General features: G+C 38.7%; 1 protein-coding gene across 1 annotated transcript; it reads right to left on the minus strand.

Annotated features, from left to right (window-relative positions):
* Positions 1 to 2,737: 2,737 nt before the first annotated feature.
* On the minus strand, positions 2,738 to 4,291 carry LOC111884059 (pentatricopeptide repeat-containing protein At1g09900). The gene has a single exon (XM_023880389.1). It carries the CDS (start codon positions 4,289 to 4,291, stop codon positions 2,738 to 2,740), a length of 1,554 nt encoding a protein of 517 aa, XP_023736157.1.
* Between the last annotated feature and the right edge of the window lie 15,182 nt (positions 4,292 to 19,473).

The raw sequence follows: 19,473 nt of genomic DNA on the forward strand, positions 1-19,473 counted from the left end.
CGAGTTGAACTTAAACGAGAGAAAGGAAAGGAAATAGGTGTAAATGAGAAGAAAATAATAGAAATTGGTGTTCCCGAGTTTCATTAAAGGAAGGAAGTGGATGGAAATGGAATGATCACTTTCCCTCCTATCTTTCCTTCCGATTTGGGAGGATTTGGAAGGAAAGAAGAAAATGATTAATTTTCTTTCTACTTCTCTCCAAGTCGGGAACACAAAAGAAAATTTTGTTTTTCTTTTCTTTCTCTTCTTTTCTCTCGTGACTTTCTTTTCTCTTCTTTTCTTTTCTTTTGATAAACTCGGGAACGGGGTGTTATTCTTATAGTTTGAGATCATAGTACTTAATCTACACTCCTCAAGCATCTTGGCGGTCATTAGGATAAAGTTAAATAAGCTTGTCAGTTACTCACCTAACTCCTTCCCTAAGACATTGACATACATTAATTGATACAGACCTACAACTTTGTTCCGTCCCATCTTCCTCAAAGTCATCTTCACTTCCACCATACTAATCCGTAAGCAAGAACCCTCTCCTTCAGTTTGGCACCTCCCCAAAACGTCTTCTATAATCCTGTTCATCACAATCAAAGAACCATCATTATATAAATAATGAAAACATGACCCCATTTCCTCTAAATATCCTCACCATTTACTAGAACTTGGTAATTGTCATCCTTAATATACCTAACATTCCATAAGTCTCTTTGTCTTCTTTCTAGCAATTTAGCTAGCTGGTATATTCCATGCTCCCTTTCTTTTGTGTCCAATCTTCTATACATCTCTTCATATGTCATGGCCTTGGCTATAATTATAGTTTTCTTCTCATCATGATTGACCTCTTTGTATATTTCTTTCACCTTACGTCTTTATTCTTCCCTACTAGACTCAAGAAACTCCTTAAAGCAAGCATGTTTAACTTTGACCTTCGCTTGGACCTCTTCACTCCGCTATCATATTCTCTACGATCTTTCGACTTCTCTAAAGACATCCCAAGAGTCTCTATAGCTACCTCTATGATAGATTTGTCCATATTATTCCATAAATAATATGCACTTCTTGCAAGGCCAATATAACCTTCCACCTCAACAACTACCTTACTCCAAAAGGCCTTAGTTGTTGCCTCATTCAAGTTTTTTCTAAAATAAAAAAAATCATTGGTACTTCCTTTAAGCCTCATTCTCATTCTCAGGAGGAGATGCATAACCAATGATCTTTGTTGCAATGAACATGTGCCACCTAGTATCACCATGCCATCTTTGTATACCCTAAGATTTCGTCTCTGCAACAACATAAGGCATAAGGTTGTCGATCTGGTGTTATGTCCCCTTCCCCTCAAAAGGTAATCAAATGACCATCCCTTACTCTAAAGGAGTTTACGATCACCACATCGTACTTCATACCAAAATCTAGTAGAGAGGCACCCATTTATCTTCCTGATACCAAAACCAAAGCCCATAAGAACACATAACATAGGTACCTATTTGTCCTTCTTCATATATCAATCAAAATCTCCCTTAACACCACACATTGATCATATGTAATGTTCCAACCATTTCATCCGATGCATCCTATAAATTCTTTTATCCGCTTTACCTTGCCCATAATGTGGGCATAAGCATACACTATGCTCCCCACATCCCCATTACCACAACTTTGCTCACCAAGATCCGATCACCAAGATACCTACTTCATTCCTTGCGTTATCTAGACTCGCATACCATAGCTTATACTCGGTATACTCAGTTTTTGCACCCTTCCACCTTGTCTCTTGAATACACGCAATATCTACCTTCATTTCCTTAAAATCCTCATACGGTCCAACAACTTGACATTAAGGGAACTTACATTTAGGGAACATATTCTCAACCTAGATTCTTTCATATCCCTCCCACTCCTCTCCCACTAGACCCCCTTGACTCCCTAGTAGTGCCCCTCCTTGAAACCCTTGTCTCCCTGCTAGGAGGACATGGCCTCAATCTATCGCGGATACCTTACTAGTTACTTAGCTATACTAGGTCGAACCTCACGCTAAACATGAAAGTGAGCGGTACTCAGATAGAGTGTGTGGGTGGAACAAAGGACCTCCTTTTTTATAAATTACTCAATACTATTTGTAATCATTAATATATAATTATTAAAATTATAAAGTTATATCATATAATGCTTTATTATGAATGATTTGAAGAAAAAATTGATTTGATGATATAAGTTGGAATTAAAAAAAGTCGACTACTTAAAGTAATGCGAAGGAGCAAATCAAACAACAAGTTGCCATTTTATAACCTTAACAATCAAATAAACATATCCTACAACATATGAAAAATTAGCAACTACAATGTGGAACTCCAAACCTACAATAGGGAAAGATGATTTGCAAAGCTATTTTTGGTTCAATAAACATCATTCATTCTTCAATCGTTATCTTTGTTCATCTCAAACCATTTTTGGTTCAATAAATCAATTGAAGGCCTACATCCGCTTATTTTTCTGCAAAAATGTTACTTTTCTAGCAAACCTTAAACTCGTCCACATTGTTGTGCCTCATCATGTGAAAGGTAGATAAGATACAAAGTGATCCGCTAGGTAGCTGATAAAGTCCTAAGGACTACATAGGGATACAAATTCACATTGATATTAAACTCATATACTATAGTTGTTGCGACTCAAACCCTTTGACTTTTTCTATATTATACAAGCTATGCCCTAGGGGAAAACATCTTGGTGCAAGCACACAAACTTTTCAAACAACAGAAAAACCCTTCATGTTCATCACAAAACCCTTATCAACCATTTCTTGACACACCCGTTTCACCATTTCCTCATTTCCATCATCCCTATATCCTTCCATCAAACAACCATACATCATACCATCAAGATCAAAACCATTTTCAACCATCTCCTTCACAACCCCTTCAACCACCTTCATTCTCCCTTTACCCCTAACAAGACCACAAATCACAACACTATACGATAAAAAATTTGGTCTACAACCCATTTTCACCATTTGGCTAAGAACATACACAGCTCTATCCACATGCCCTAACTCCACAAGAACTTTAAGCACTCTATTAAAACTATAAGCATGAGGACGAATTCCATGCCCATTCATTTCTCTCAAAAGACCAATAGCATCATTTGGGCAACCAAGTTTACAAAACTCATTCACTAAAACCTCATAACATTTGGAATCTGGTTTAATTCCACGAGTAATTAAGTTCTTGAAATGTTTAAAAGCTTCATCTGATTTCCCAGCTATGCAATATCCCTTTAGTAAACTTGTATGTGTGGTGATTGTATCTTTTAAACCGTTTAATCTCATCTTTGTCATCATTCTTTTTGCAGCATCAATGTCTCCACACACACAGAAGCCATTTATCAAAGCATTATATGTTAATTCATTAGGGTCAAGATTTCTTGTCACCATTTCATCGAATAATTTCTTTGCCTCTTTTAGATCTTTTATTTTGCAATACCCATCAATTAAAGTTGTGTAAGTCACTATATCTGGCAAGCAATCTTGAGTTTCTTTCATTCTCTCAACAAGTTTTAGTGCTGTATCTATTAAACCTTTTTTACACATTCCGCTAACCATAGTGTTGTAAGTATGAAGATTTGGGGTTGAAGGCATTTCGTCGAACAGCTTCTGTGCTTTCTCGATCCTACCCGTTTTACAAAACGCTTTGATCATTATAGTGCAAGTGGAAACATCTGGCTTGACAGTACCTTCGCTAGTCATCTGATCAAAATATTTCTCGGCCAAATCAACTTGATCTGCTCTCACCAAAACTCCCAAAATTGCGTTGTAAGAGAACAAGCAACGACATGAAGATCTAGTCTTGACGCGATGGAATAGATGCAGAGCCCAACGAATATGCCCCAGATCTCCGTGAGCTTTTATGAGCTTACCCACCATGAAATCCGACAACTTGTTGCTGGATTCGAGTAATTCAGTTGCTAGAGAGAATAAGTTTCGAGAAAGAAGGAGGTCGGTGATGGCAATGTAAGAGAAATGGTTGTGCGAGTAATTGTTGGGATTGGGGTTAGGGTTTGAGGCCCAGTTAAAGAAGAAGAGGGCATGGTAAGGGTTTTGCTGGTTCTGTATAACGCGAATAACGAAATGAGGGTTTAAATGTGGGGAGAAGTGATTGAGAATTGAAGGGTTTGGATTCAGAGGGTGATTTGGGTGTTGTGGGTTTATGATTTGGAGGAGAGAGGTTATGGAGGAGATTGTTGCAAGGATCTGAGATGGGATTTCTGATAAAGATCTGCGGATCTTAGGAGATGCCATGGCCATGGCCGTCGTTGTTGAAGATCAAATTTTGAGAGATGATGAATTTTAACAAGCGGGAATGCTTAGACCACGAAATTATAAAATTTCTTAAAAATCCTTAATATTTTTAAATTTTATATAAAAGCTAGTTACTTTATTTTGACAAAATTGTAAAAATATCATTTTCTCGCCGAAACACCGCCTTCTTCGTCGGAACACCGCCTCCTCGCCGGAACAAAACTATGAACAACCATCCACTTCTTCATCTCTATCTTTCTCCCATACTCTCACCATTGTTTGTCGGACTGCTATCAGAAGCGTCACTTTCTCCAAATTTATTTGCCGAAGATCATCACCACTATTTACCATCACTACAAGAAAAAAGGGTATTACTGGCGACAAAAATCGCCGCTATTGCTCACGAAAGTCGCCGCTACTGCTTTGTCGCTATTGCTCAAAAAGTCGCTGCTAATGCTCACCGTCGCCGCTAATGATCTATGTCGCCGCTATTGGCTTTTTTAATTTTTTTTTTAAAAGCAGCCATTTCCGGTTGTCAAAAAACGGATACATAATAACGTTAAATGCAGAAAAACCGATACGTTAAATGCAGAAAAACGATTACATAACATCCAAGTTTTATAATACCATACATACACCAAAATAAATAACAAAATTCTTATAAATTTTTGTCGTACTACAATCTCTAATAAAAGATAAAACTAACACGACGTGTCGTCATCACCGCCACCCTCGTTCCCTCGTTCCCTCCTATAAGTTTCATAGTATTCTCCGAATTGTTGGACATTGGTAGAAGATTCTCCAACTACATAGTAAATAACAACATATAAACTTGTAATTTAACCTATTAACTTAAACCAACCTAAAGACTACCAAATGATAAGAAAACTACCGATTACGAATTTATCTATATATCAACAAGCTATCAAATTAACAAACCAACTAACTACATTAACCTTTTAAATTAAACCAACAATCAAACTAACAAACCAACAAACTAATAATTACCAATTTATTTACAAATACACATTACATAGGAACTATCATAGTAATTTACTTTAAATAACATTTTCAATAATAACATCCTACTTGTTTTTTTTTTTTTTTTTTTTTCCATTATGACATTGTAGTTTACACATTGCATACAAATACACTCCAAATTGCATACAAATACACACATACATACATTATACACATATATACATACTTTTTATACACATAAAACAACCATCAACACACTACAAATTGCATACAAATACACACATACATACATTATACACATATATGCATACTTTTTATAAACATAAAACAACCATCAACACACTCCAAATTGTTTATAAATACATACATACATACATTATACACATATATACATACTTTTTATACACATAAAACAACATCAACACAATCCAAATTGCATACAAATGCATACATACGTACATTATACACATATATACGTACATTTTATACATGCACATAGATGAAATACACACAATTTTCGCACACATATATGAAATACACATACATATAACATATTTCACACACATATATGAAATACACATATATATACACACAAAACACATATATAACAAATTACAAAAATGCACCTGTGGTGGTGGTGTAACTTAAGACAACAAAAACCAACAAAAAAAACAATTAGGATTGGAATTCTGGTCAGAAGAGAAAGAGAAACAATTTTGTGCAACTAATCACAAATACAAGTAGAAAGCGACATTAAAAGAGAAGGAAAAGAAGAAAAGAGGAACGAAAACACAAACCACAGAGGAAATCGACAGCAACAGTGCCAGAATTAATGTCACAGTTAAATCATCGGAGATGTGGAAGTGGGGAGTTTTCGGTGGTCTATAGGCGTCGCCGGTATGTCTTCTAGCATCTGGGAAACTCGATTGAGCAAAAATCTTCGAAGAGAATGGATAAAAACACAGACAAATGAAAGCTGTGAAAGCAGAAAGGGGTTGTTATTTGCGTCGACCTTTAGTGGCGACATCAATAGCGGCGACAATTAGCCTTTAGCGGCGACAAAAGCCAATAGCGGCGACAACTAACGAGGGAACTTATGCCGCGTCTTTTTTTCGAGCTTTAGCGGCGACTATTTTCGACCTTTAGCGGCGACAAATTGTCGCCGGTATTGCTTTTGTGCGAAAACGATGCCCCAACCGTTGGATTATATACTCGATCGGACGGCTAAGGTTTACCAGAAGGGGATAACGCGGATTCAGGCAACAAGGCATTAGCGGTGACACAATTAGCGGCGACATAAGTCTTTGTCGCCACTAATTGTGTCGCCGCTAATGCATTGATTTCTTGTAGTGCATCCAAGCTGCAGGCATCAGAGTCGAATCTGCCATCCTTCTACCCAAACGATTTAGGGTTTTCGCACCATAAAAGTTGTCGCCATCTATGTCGCCATGGAGGTTTTAGATCTGAAGATCATGTTGTTAGGGTTTGCATATCGGCAACGACTCACTCACTCTCTCTCTCTCTCTCTCTCTCTATATATATATATATATATATATATATATATATATATATATATATATATATATATATATCAAAAAGTCGTGTGAACAAAAAGTGCCAACGAAGGTGGCACTAGGGTTACCGATGACGACAACGTTAGAGTTTTGATGCCTATGGTGGCGTTTGCATTTTGATGCTTTCGACAACAAACATATGGTGTGAACATGTGTTGGTACGACCAAGGGTGATGGCTCCGGTCGTTCGGGTCAGGTAGGTGGCGATTATTTTCGATGATAACGATGACGTTGACGATGGTTTTTAGCAAGACAGTGAAGAGAGATAGATGGAGTTGGTGTATGTTAAAGGAGGGGGATGGGGAGGGGTTGGGTGGTGTTAGTTTTTTTTTCATTTGAAAAGTAATAAAGTAAATAAAAAATAGAAAAAGAAAATAATATGGATAAAATAATATTTTTCAAAGTTGCCTAGTATTGGGGTGTTTTGGATGACGGTTAAATCGATGGATCAAATTTGCATGAAACTTTCATTTTTAGAACGACCATACGACGAAAAAAAAAGTTAGCCTCAAACTGCACTTTTTGATATATCAAATTAACCAAATTTACAATTTACTCTTCAAAGGAAATATGAAATTAGTGACCATCAAACTCTATAATCATCGGACAACCAATGGTGTTATGGGAAAAGAAATGACGTTTTAAAAACTTTTTGTAAATACAAATGAATTATTTTTCCAAACTTTAGAAATAATGAAATATAATTTAGTTTTATAAAATAACAAATTAAAAGACAAAAGTGAAAAATAGTCCTTTTTTTAACATCCCAAAATCTCAAGCTAAATTTTTCTTTTTTAAAATAATAACATCCATTTTTAATAAAACCACATTCAGAATACATCATTAGTTCATAAAGCATTATTTTGAAATTAGAGTTATAAAGAAAACAATGTGGAATCTTGATTCATAAAAGTGTTAATGTGTGTGTACAGCCACACCTTCATCGTCCGATAAGTACCTGCAAAATAGTTAATCCACAACTGTAAACACAAAGTTTAGCGAGTTCCCCTAAAATATCTCATACAACATCGGCATAACAATTAGCTATGAGTTATCAGCAACCCTGGAGACTATCAACAATCTTAGTGGGCTAACAACACGCCCAGTGGATAAACAGCCCCCACCTGGGTTATTAGCAACCTGGGGACTGTCAGCAGTCTCATGGACCTTTAGCAGTCCAGGAGTTATCAACAACTCAATTCACATATAGAAGAAATCAACAGATAAGACCTAATTGGTCAACATGCACATACTACCACACATGCAAGTATAATGAGAGGACTCACCTCGTGAATAGCAGCCATGAATACAACAACTCTCACACTCAGAGTAGACAGGACCTATAAGACACCTAACAATAGTAAATTCATACCCTATCAGCCCACATCCTTTAAACCTTAGTTTAACCCAAAAAGTCAACCATGGTCAACTTCAGCCAACGGTCATGTCGTGACCACCCATAGGTCACGTCGTGATCAAACTCAGACAAAACAGTCGCGAATACTCTCTTCTCACGACGTGACATGCTACTCCTCATGTCATGAGATCCGCTCTGGACATCTTCCACACCTATCCATACATGTCCTAAGAATTATCTCAAAGTCCCTAAGTCACTACACCAAACCACTATTAATCTCAAATACATGTGCCACCCCTAATACACACTATCGCTCATCATAGACTCTCTCCATCTAGGATTCTTCTTACGCATGAGCATGCACTAGGATGCTTTTATAGGAACTCTACTATTGCCAGGTGCTTAGAAAAGACACCACAACCGCCTAGATTCCCAACTCAGACTTCCCCATACGCAAGTGCTCACACTGACACACTATAACACTCTTCCAAGGCCACTTGTAACGTCCCATTTTCACAACATTTTTTTCATTTTTATTAAGGTAAAATTTCCCAATTTATAAATCCATTATTAAGAAAACTATTTATTCCAAATTACATTTATTAAAAATCAGAGTATCATAGAAAACGTGGAATCCTCAATGTTGCTGATGACTGTGTACAATCCCGCCTTCGCTTTCCCATAGTCATCGATGATACCTGAAAAAATAAACAACTAGGTAAGCATAAAGCTTAGTGAGTTTCCCCCAAAATACTACCATAGAAACAGATAACATATACAATCAAACATGTTAGGTCCAATCAACCATTGGGTTGGAATACCCCAAGCCCAGTCAACCTCCGGGTCCAGTCATCCTCGGGATGGAATACCCTAGGTTGGAATGCCAATATACAACGGGTCCAATCAGCCATCGGGCTGGAATACCCAGGGTTTGTTAGCATACCGCCTCAACCCTACCGCTCTTCCCGAGCCTCCGTGCCTACAAATTACAGTCGGCCCGCACTAGGTATCTTGGCCTACAACATTAAGCAAGACCGCCTCAACCTAAACCAAACACAACATGTCGAAATATAAACAATCAGGATCTAGTAGGCACATAATATAAGCAAACATCAATCATATAGCTCGCTACTGCCTACTAGTCCTCTCACAATATACAGTCCTTCTACCAGCTAACCTCCATAGAATGCGTAACCATAAGTAACCAGAGGTGAGATAACCACCCGAACAAATGATCCTACTCAAGAGCCACAACCAAACATGGAACGGGCAAGAGAGCCTAGACCAAGAGTTCTCAGGCTATCCTACATGACCACATACAGTCCATAAGGGCACTCCATATATGACAACCAACAAGTATAGATAACATACAATTCTACAGATTATTACCACAAAGCAACATACTCAATACTAGGAGACATATCTAAAAGATCACTACAACATAGCAGCATACTTGATACCAGAACACAAATATAACATATCACTCCAGCATAACAGCATACTCAATACCAGAACACAGATCTAAAAGATCACTACAACATAGCATCATACTCAATAACAGAACACATATCTAACATATCACTACAACATAGTACCATACTAAATATCAACAATCCAAGGAATGCATGTTCGTATATACTCAGAGGTGAGATAGTTACCCAAACAGATGATCCTACTCTAAAACCACAACCAAACAAGGAACATGTAAGAGAGCTTGGATCAAGAGTCCTTAGTCTATCCTACATGACTATAAACATTCGCTAAAGCATCCCTCTACTAACATATAACCAAAACTAGTGGGTCGACATTGGTGCCTTCGACTCACGGGTACAGCGAGGCGAAACTCACCTTAATATACGTGTAGTAACTACCGTAGCAATGAAGAACTCTACCAGCTTCAACTCACTTCCAATTACCTACATGAAGATACTATATTCAATACCCGATCATAGGTCATAGTCAATTGCAACAGTGACTATTTCACATGAAATGGCGATTAGGATTCCACATAAAATGACAATTAGGTTAAGTAAGAACATTTAACCCATTAAGGACTTAATCACCTAAGGGTAGGGCCGATTAAGATTTGACTTAGTCATTCTTGGGTGTAATAATAATCCAATCAATAGCCCAATTACACGCCCGATCATTGTCCAAAATAGAGCTCCCCGGTTCTAGGGTTTCCACATAAAATGATAACTAGGGTTAGTGTTCCATAATTAACCCCTTAAGGACTTACTTCATTAAGTCTAATATTGCATTAAGTTAATTGTAGGTCATTATTAAGTATTATTTAAAGTTTAATTAACAGTTTTAATGCGGGTCCCAAAAAATTCCAAAACTAGGGTTTTCTTGACGTTAGGGTTTTTCTAAACCCTAATTAGGGTTTCCAACCCCAAACTCGATCCACACGGACTAAAGTTAAGTGCTTAGGTAATTAAATGTTTAATAAATCGGGCACCACCCACTGCCATCTCGAGCAGTGGTGGTTGGCTACAGTCCATGGCGGCGAGGCGGCAGCCACCATTTTTAATGGCGGGAGTTATAAATTTGTAGGTCCAAACACCATCCAAAGCCTCTCGGTTTACACGGGACGTTAATCCAACACTTACACATGCACACAACCACCCGAGGTAGCGCCTGGTGGTGGTAGAACGGTGGCAACCACTATGGTCGGCTGCCATGGTGGGTGCCTTTTCGATTTCCGGCCAACAAATTTAAACACACACACGCAACATCGACTGAAACATGCACACACATCAACATCTACTGAAATACGTACACACACATCTGAAAATACCCATAAATGCCGCTGCAACCTCACCATCGGAAGAGGACGGCAGCCTGAGGGACGACGAAAGGGCAGTGGTGGCGCTAACGGATGGCGCTAGCGACGGCGATGTAGCAACAAAAAAAATGGAGAAGAAGAGGTGCAAACGAGAACAACAAAAACAGCAACCACGACGTCGGCTTCGACGGTCCTTGGATTCGTCGGCAGTAGCAGCGGTGGCATTGGCTCGGTGGTTCACGACAACAACATGGAGGTGGCGGCTGGAGAGCAATCTAGGGTTAGGGTTTCGAGTGTGCATGAGACGAGGGGAAGGGAGGGGTGACGGGTTTAATTCTCCGTCTCCCATTATAAACTTGAATACATTTTTACAAGATCGGTCCCTGCTTCCACAATTCATTTTCAATTTAATCCGACTAATTACCAAACTGCCCTTACTTGACGAAATTCTTTACATTTCAAGTCCAAATGTCATAATATAGACCCCAAAATTCCAGATATTATAACATTTAAATCCTTATGGATAACACTTATAAATTATTACGGATTTAGTGCTAAAATAAAAATAAAAAAATATAAAATACATCTCGGGGTTTTAGGGTTTATTTATTTAATTTTATTTATTTATTTATTTTAAACGGAATGTTACACCATTAGGAATACTCATCCCCGCACCGCTATCAGTTGCAAAAGGAACTTCTATCGATGCCAATTAACTATCTTACAAATACAATTACATACAACACAGATTAAATAGTCTTTCAACTAAAAGATCCTGTGACAACCCGAAATTTCCATTCTGAACAAACCGTTTGAAGCCAATAGAAGTAGAACAGTTACAGTGAAAACTTAGATTTCGTGTATAAGTTTGGCAGTTTTCAGGATTTTACACTTAAGGAGATATTAGGAGAGTGGATGCACTAGGGTTTTGTGCAACACTGTTATTCCAATATTCTAGGACATTAGATTTCGTTCCAGGAATAAAAATATTTTCTACCAAAAATATCTCAGGACTATAAATAGAATTTTGAACCAAATTGGTTCATTAGTTGAATTCCAATTAGAGAAAAGCCAAAATTCTCTCTCATGGATCTAGGGTTTTTATCCCAAATTGTGAGTACTTCGATCTAGTTATTTTATATAGCTTAGATTGTGTTTAGAAACGCCAATTACATAGCAAATCTGCAAGATTCGGGAGTTTACCGCCCAAGAACGTTCTTGGGGAGTAAACTCCAAAAAGTGGCTTAAATGCTACCTAGTCCTTTCCCCGTGACTTGTAACTACCTTAGACTTGTATGCTAGTGTGTATACGACTAGAAAACATCGAAATCGGATTAATAACCCAAGATTTGGGAGTTTACCGCCCAAGAACACTTGGGGAGTAAACTCCATTTTAAGGTCCTAAAGCGTTCCAATGACCCTCAAAGCTTTAGAAATCGAACTAGAAGCCTTCATTTCATATTTAGGACACCAAAATCATTTCAAAACATGGATGAAAATGAGTTCACGGCCAAGGAGCTTCTTGGGCCGTGAACTCCATGTTAAGTGCCCAAAATGCCTTCATTTAACCAAGAGACTAGCCTAGCACATTACCTTGATGTGTCTAAGACCCAAAACACTCAAAATACCAACACCTAGGGGTGTTCACGGCCGTAAACACATGGCCAATTGGTTCATGGGCCGAAAACTCTAAATAGGGGTGTTTTGATGCCACAAACACTTCCTAAGGCTTAGGCTTAAATTAGGACAAGTACCCTAAAGTGTTTAAAGCCTAGAAAACATAAGGAATAACATATATTAAGGAGTTTACGGCCAAGAGTAGTTCTTGGGCCGTAAACACCTATAAAGGGGTCAAATGACACCCTAACTCCTTCCTTATGCCTAGAACCCAACATAGATCATTACCTAGAAATGTTTGAGACTTGAAAACACCATAAAAACCCTCCCAAGGGAGTTTACGGCCGTAAACTCCAAGGGAATATGGTCTCTGGGCCGTAAACTCCCCAAAGGAGTTAATATGGCACCCAAACACTTGTTATAGCCTTGAAACAATTCACCACATGAGTTGTATAATTGTTAGACACCATTTAGGGACTTGGTTGAGAGTTTACGGCCAGGAGTGAAACATCCCAAAAATACAGTCTAAAAATTTCGTTTTAAATCAGTAATAAAACCATATTCATCGACGTCATATAAGAATCATAAACGATATATCTCAAAATATCATAACAACTGTCAAATATATCAGAGTATAAACATCCCAGGCTGAACAAATGGTGTGTGCACTGCAATCTTCCCGAGCTCCTCTTTTGAAAACTGATTACCTGAAACCAAAACTGAAAACCGTAAGCACGAAGCTTAGTGAGCTCCCCCAAACTACCACATACCATACAATAACATATAAAGCATCTACTGGGCCTTGCCCACTGCATCGGACCGAAGTCCGGAAACTAACCAGGGCCTTGCCCTCTGCATCGGACCGGAGTCCGGAACTAACCAGGGCCTTGCCCTCTGCATCGGACCGAAGTCCGGAAACTGCATCGGACCGGAGTCCAGAACTAACCAGGGCCTTGCCCTCTGCATCGGACCGAAGTCCGGAACTAACTGCATCGGACCGAAGTCCGGAACTGATTGGGACCTTGTCCCCTGCATCGGACCGAAGTCCGGAACTGACTGAACATAACATAGCATAAACATATCAACTAGCATGAATACATATACTGCATACTGCATCGGAACAGAGTCCGGAACACATAACACAAAACATGCTTAAATCACAAAGACATCAAGCACTCTAACTACTGCATCGGACCGAGGTCCGGAACTAACTGAACATAGCATAACATAATCATAGCATATAATATAAACACATATACTACATACTGCATCGGACCATAGTCCGGAACACATAACTCATACCATGTCTGTATCACAAAGACACCAAGCATACCGAACTACTGCATCGGACTGAAGTCCGGAACTACTGCTAATTAAACGGGCCGGCATTGTGGCCGTAGACCCGTTCCTACTAGAAGGAAACTCACCTCACACTGCTGAAGTCCCCAAGACACAATCCCACACTGCTGAAGTCCCGCAGACTCGACCCCAGCTGCTGGCTGACAGATTCCCGAACTGTCAACACCAAATAACACCCAATTAATAATTGGGTTCTAACACATAACTAAAAATACATGCTTTGGATAATTACTACATTACCCCTAGCTTGGCTTACCCAATCCCAAGGCCCAATCCATAGGCCCAAAGTCAACTAGGGATCAAAACCCAACATATGGCCCAATTTTCCAAATTGGGCCCAAACCTCTACATGGACATCCCTTAAGGCCCAATTGATCAGTCCAGTCCAACATGTATCATTCTAGGGCCCAATATCATACAACCATCTAGGCCCCAACTATGGCCCATCTATGGCCCAATTTTCCAAATTGGACCCAATCCTTCATATGGGCCTTACCCTAAAGCCCAACTAATTACTCTAGCCCATTTGGTTATTCTTGGATGGCCCAACACGAAGCCCAAGTGAAATTAGGGTTTCACATCAAATGATAACTAGGGTTAAGTGTTTCTTACTTAACCCACTAAGGACTTAACACACTAGGGACTTAATCCATTAAGGACTTAATCCATTAAGTCCATTATTGCTTACATGAATTCCTGCCAATGATTATTATTTAATATTTCACTTATTAAATAATTTCTCGTGTGTGTCTTGATAATTCTCAAATATTAATATTTTCTCACTTAGCCCATTAAGTTCTTTACTCTACTAGATAAATTGCATGGAAAAGTTTGGGCTTAATTCACCATCCAATCCCAATGGCCCAAAAGTGGGTCCAAATAAGTCCAAGGCCCAATACTCATAATTAGGGTTTTCCACCCAACCATGGCCCAATAGGCCCAAAATTGCTCTTTAAGCCCATTAGGGTTTTCTAGTGGGGCACCACCCACTACCACCTCGGGTGGTGGTGGTCTACGGCGGCACACAGCGGCAGCCACCACCTTACGGTGGTGGTTACTATTATTTTTATTATTAACCAAATTAATTACAATTACAATGTTGATCAAAACATAACCACACACACTAACACACTAACTAACACACACACATCCACACCATGGTGGCCGACGGCGGTGCTTGGCGGCAGCCACCACCTCACGGTGGTGATGGTGGCTGTTCTTCAAGAATTCCGGCTAACCAATACCCAAACATCACCTAACTACAATAAATACACATACATACGATTTCTGTTGCAAACGAAGCCAACCACTCTCTTGGTGGCGATGGTAACACAAGAAGTCCGGCAGGAGCTCCGCTATCGGTGACAACCACCATGGCCGACTGCCATGGTGGTGTTTTGTGACACTTATTCGACAGGAACCTTACACACTCGCCCTTAATCGGTATCTAGAAACTGAAGCTTCCTGAATAAGCCACCACGGGTGGCAAACGACGACCAGCACCCACCATCGGTTCCCACCGATATACTCGATGTCGGCCACAGAAATAGTGAAGAAACAGACGTAGGTGGGAGGCGATGGTCCAAACCAAGAGCTCCTTTATGATCACGACTTGCACTGTGACAAACACCATTAGCTCTCTCGATCTCGATGATTCTCTAGCAGCAATGTCGCAAAGGCGACCCTCCATGGCAGTGTAGCGGTCGTCGGCACTCTAACGACACAGCAGGCGGCGGTCACACTCTCGCCGACAGATGGTGGTTTGGATAATGGCTAAGATGCGGCGGTAGGGTTTGACGATGCAATCGGCTGTCGAGGAGCTCCCAAGCGATGGTGGCGGCTGAAGATTGGCGACCCTAGGGTTTTGCTTTGAGCGATGCTTCCATACACAGGAGGAATGGACGGTTCTTAAACACCCGTCCCATTTAAAAGTTCATCCAGATTGACATATTTAGTCCCTCCTTCCCATATCCACTTCAACTTAAATCCAAAACATACCAAACAGACCCTGACCTCCGTAATCCTTTTCAATTTAATCACGAACATACTCTTTTAAGCCTCGACTTCCAAAATTCTTCACAAATTAGTCCGGGAATCACATTTACTAATTTATATAAATAAACGGGGCGTTACAAGGAGTTTACTCCCCTGGGCCATAAACTCCAAAGAACATGGTCATTAGACCTTAAACTCCCATTTGAGGTATTGCACTCCTTTGTTGCAACCCATTAGCCTCCTAGCACTTGACCAAAAGTGTTTCTCTCGCGTTTAAATGTTTATACTTGTATAATTAGTGTTTTAATCACTAATTATTTATATACATATGTCTTCATATGTAATTAGGATCATTGTGTGTGTCTAAAGTCTTCACTTGACACCGAGCACTTGCCCGATCCTTCCTTACGATAACAGTCCGTTCAATTCCAGTCACTTACTGCAGGTGAGTTCATACCCCTTAACTAATGTTTTAAACTATTTTTAAATGTTTTATGGGGGGGGGGGGGATACAAGTAGAATCATGCTACTTATTATATCAATCACATGTGATTAATAAGTAGAATTATGCTAGTTATTACATCAATCACATGTGATTAATATACAACATTCAAATGATTTGGCTACTCATTAGCTGTTTTACCAAACAATTTCCTTCAAATGATTTTTATAAACATTTTATATGTTTTAAACTCCTTATTACACTGTATATTTTACTCTGTATATCACATTTCAAACTTATTTACAATTGTGTTTCAAACAAATGCTTCTTTATACTAAACTGTTTTATCAAACCCATGCCTTCAAATTGTTTTATAGGTTGACATCAAGTCGATCTTTTCTTAAAATAATAATTATGTTTCAAATGTTTTACAAAAATTATTTATGCTTTTATATTATAAATTGCATGCCTCTATATGTATAGTTATATAAGAAATGTTTAAAAGACTTAGGAAGGCTATCCACCCTATTTCCTTTTCGCGCTTGAGATGTGGTCTGGTGGGATATCGGGTACTCGTCCGAAGGTCGTTTAAATATTAGTTATATATCATGTGTACATATATAGTCATAAAAGGTCCTTCCAGTTCATCCCATGCCCTTGGGTAGCAAGGGTATACATCCATGTTCATACGTACCAGTTAGATTCTAGTAAACTACCATATGGGTAGTTTAGGAAGATACTAGAACAATTACTAGAACGCGATATCATAAAATGAGTCAGTTCATTCATGAGTCAATACTTTCTAGAGCATTACAGTACATTACATATACAACTATACTAGAATGATTACATTACTATACTTGCTAGGTAGAGAGCACGTACATTACAGCTAGAATAGTTCATTACATTACATATACAAGAATACGTTAATTATTGTGATTTAAATCGGAGCATGACTTAAATGTTATGACCCGAGTTGTAGCCAGAGTCTCTTGGAGGGAGAGCGTGAGTTTGCATATAGATCTATACTGGATTGACAATCCTACACCTTGCTGCTAGCTACAGCCGGACCTGCAGGTCTGCGGATGCCAAACGTCATTCCGTTATTACGACCATTCGTATGTCGTTGTTATCAGTCGATAGTATGGTATAATTTATCACATAATGCCTTAATATAAATCCGGTTTAAGGTAATTAGTACAGCAGTAGTTCTTATAGCGCTACGATTTAGCACTACATTAATTTTCCCTGTACACATATTTAGTGATATTTTCACTTAAATTATAAATGTAAAAACTATATTTTGATAATGATAGTTACACTTGGGAATATTACACACTTTTACAAGAGACGAACATATAGAACAGTTAAGTCTTGGTAGAAGACTACATAGAGATCAGTCAAGTCTTGGTAGAAGACTCCCTGTTATAATAGTAGGAATCATAGGGATTTCTAGGGTTTTTCAAACGTTTACAGTTGTTTTACAAACATTTTCATACTTACAGTTCATATACATTTTCAATACTTACAATTCAATTACTTACAAATTCTTACATACAAATTAAGACACTAAAATACTTATGATCTCACCAGCTTCAAAGCTGATACTCGCTTTCAAAATTACTTGTATCCTCAGGTCATCATAGACAGGTACCGATGCAAGGAGAAAGGAAGATGGAGCTTGTTCAAGACTCATCTTTCATTTTGATTTATGCTCTAGTGTTTATCAAAATTTGATAGAACATACTTGTATAATAATTCTATTATTAATGCAATGGATGATGTTGTTGCTTGTTTACTACTTTTCATTGTTGTGATACTGTACATGACGTCCTCCGCCCCAGAACGTTTCCGCCGTTCTTGGTTTTGGGGTGTGACAGATTGGTATCAGAGCATTGTTTATAGTGAATTAAGTATATCAACCCATAAAAGATATACTAACTATAAATACATAAGGGATTAAAAATACTCTGACCAAGACTTTATACTTTAAATAATAAAATATTTAATAAAGTATACGTACCTACATTCATACTAAAATCAGTGTCACTAGGACAGTACAAAAGAATTATGATTGTTGGGCAACACAGGTGGGCTTAGAGACATATGGTCAAAACTGGGACGATATAGCCTGATCACCTATATTATCCGAGGGTTGACTAGCATGTGCCTAAGTTTAATTGTGTGGTTGCAACAATGCTAAAATCTTACCAACCCTACCACAATGAGAACAATAGAACATAACATTAAAATTAAAATACTATAGGAGTATTTGGTGTTACTATAAGTACTTTATACTTGAGAACTAAAACTGGATCTTCATTACTAAGTTGATAGTTGCTAAGTGGATACACTAAGGCTATATGTAATTAGGATGTTATAGACTTAGAATATGTGGAAATTTTGCCTTACCCCTATTCTGTGTGAATTTGGAATTAAGGTCACTTATTCGAAGGTCTATCCTGTTTAGATTACACATAGCTGGTATGCACTTCACAAATAGCGATGTAACTAATGAAGGTTTTCTAAATAATTATCTAGATAGTTCGTCTAATAATTATTCTCTTACCCTAAATTCTCACATAGAAAACATAGCTGGACTCTATCCCCTCGGCAACCAGTACCTTCCGAGTGAGGTCATAACTGGTTGGTTTGGAGAAGAAACAGAGAATGATCATCCTATCCCCTTGAATGATCACCATGATGAAGACCTTTCGTATGATGCTAACTCCGAACCAGAGGTTGAGAACCTACCCCGAGCAGCTCCCTTTCCAATTCCTAACCCTCGTCCGGATTTTCATGGCCCGACCCCCCTGAGTGAGTGGAATGCTTGGAAACATGGAGCCAAGGACAAGATCAGCCCATGCCATTTAATGGCGACCAAAGCTTTTGTGACTTGAACAATGGGGGCTCAGCAGATAGAGTATTGCCAATCTTGGTCCGCTGAGTGACCCGAAATGAGATTCAAAGCAGGACAGCCCTACATCAGATTACCGAAGTTGTCGCCAATGCGAGAATGCATACCCTCCACACCATTCATCTAGAAGATGCTCACGAGCGATCAGAGAGAAACCA

Source organism: Lactuca sativa, chromosome 8 (assembly GCF_002870075.4).
Source record: "Lactuca sativa cultivar Salinas chromosome 8, Lsat_Salinas_v11, whole genome shotgun sequence".
Lineage (NCBI taxonomy): Eukaryota > Viridiplantae > Streptophyta > Magnoliopsida > Asterales > Asteraceae > Lactuca > Lactuca sativa.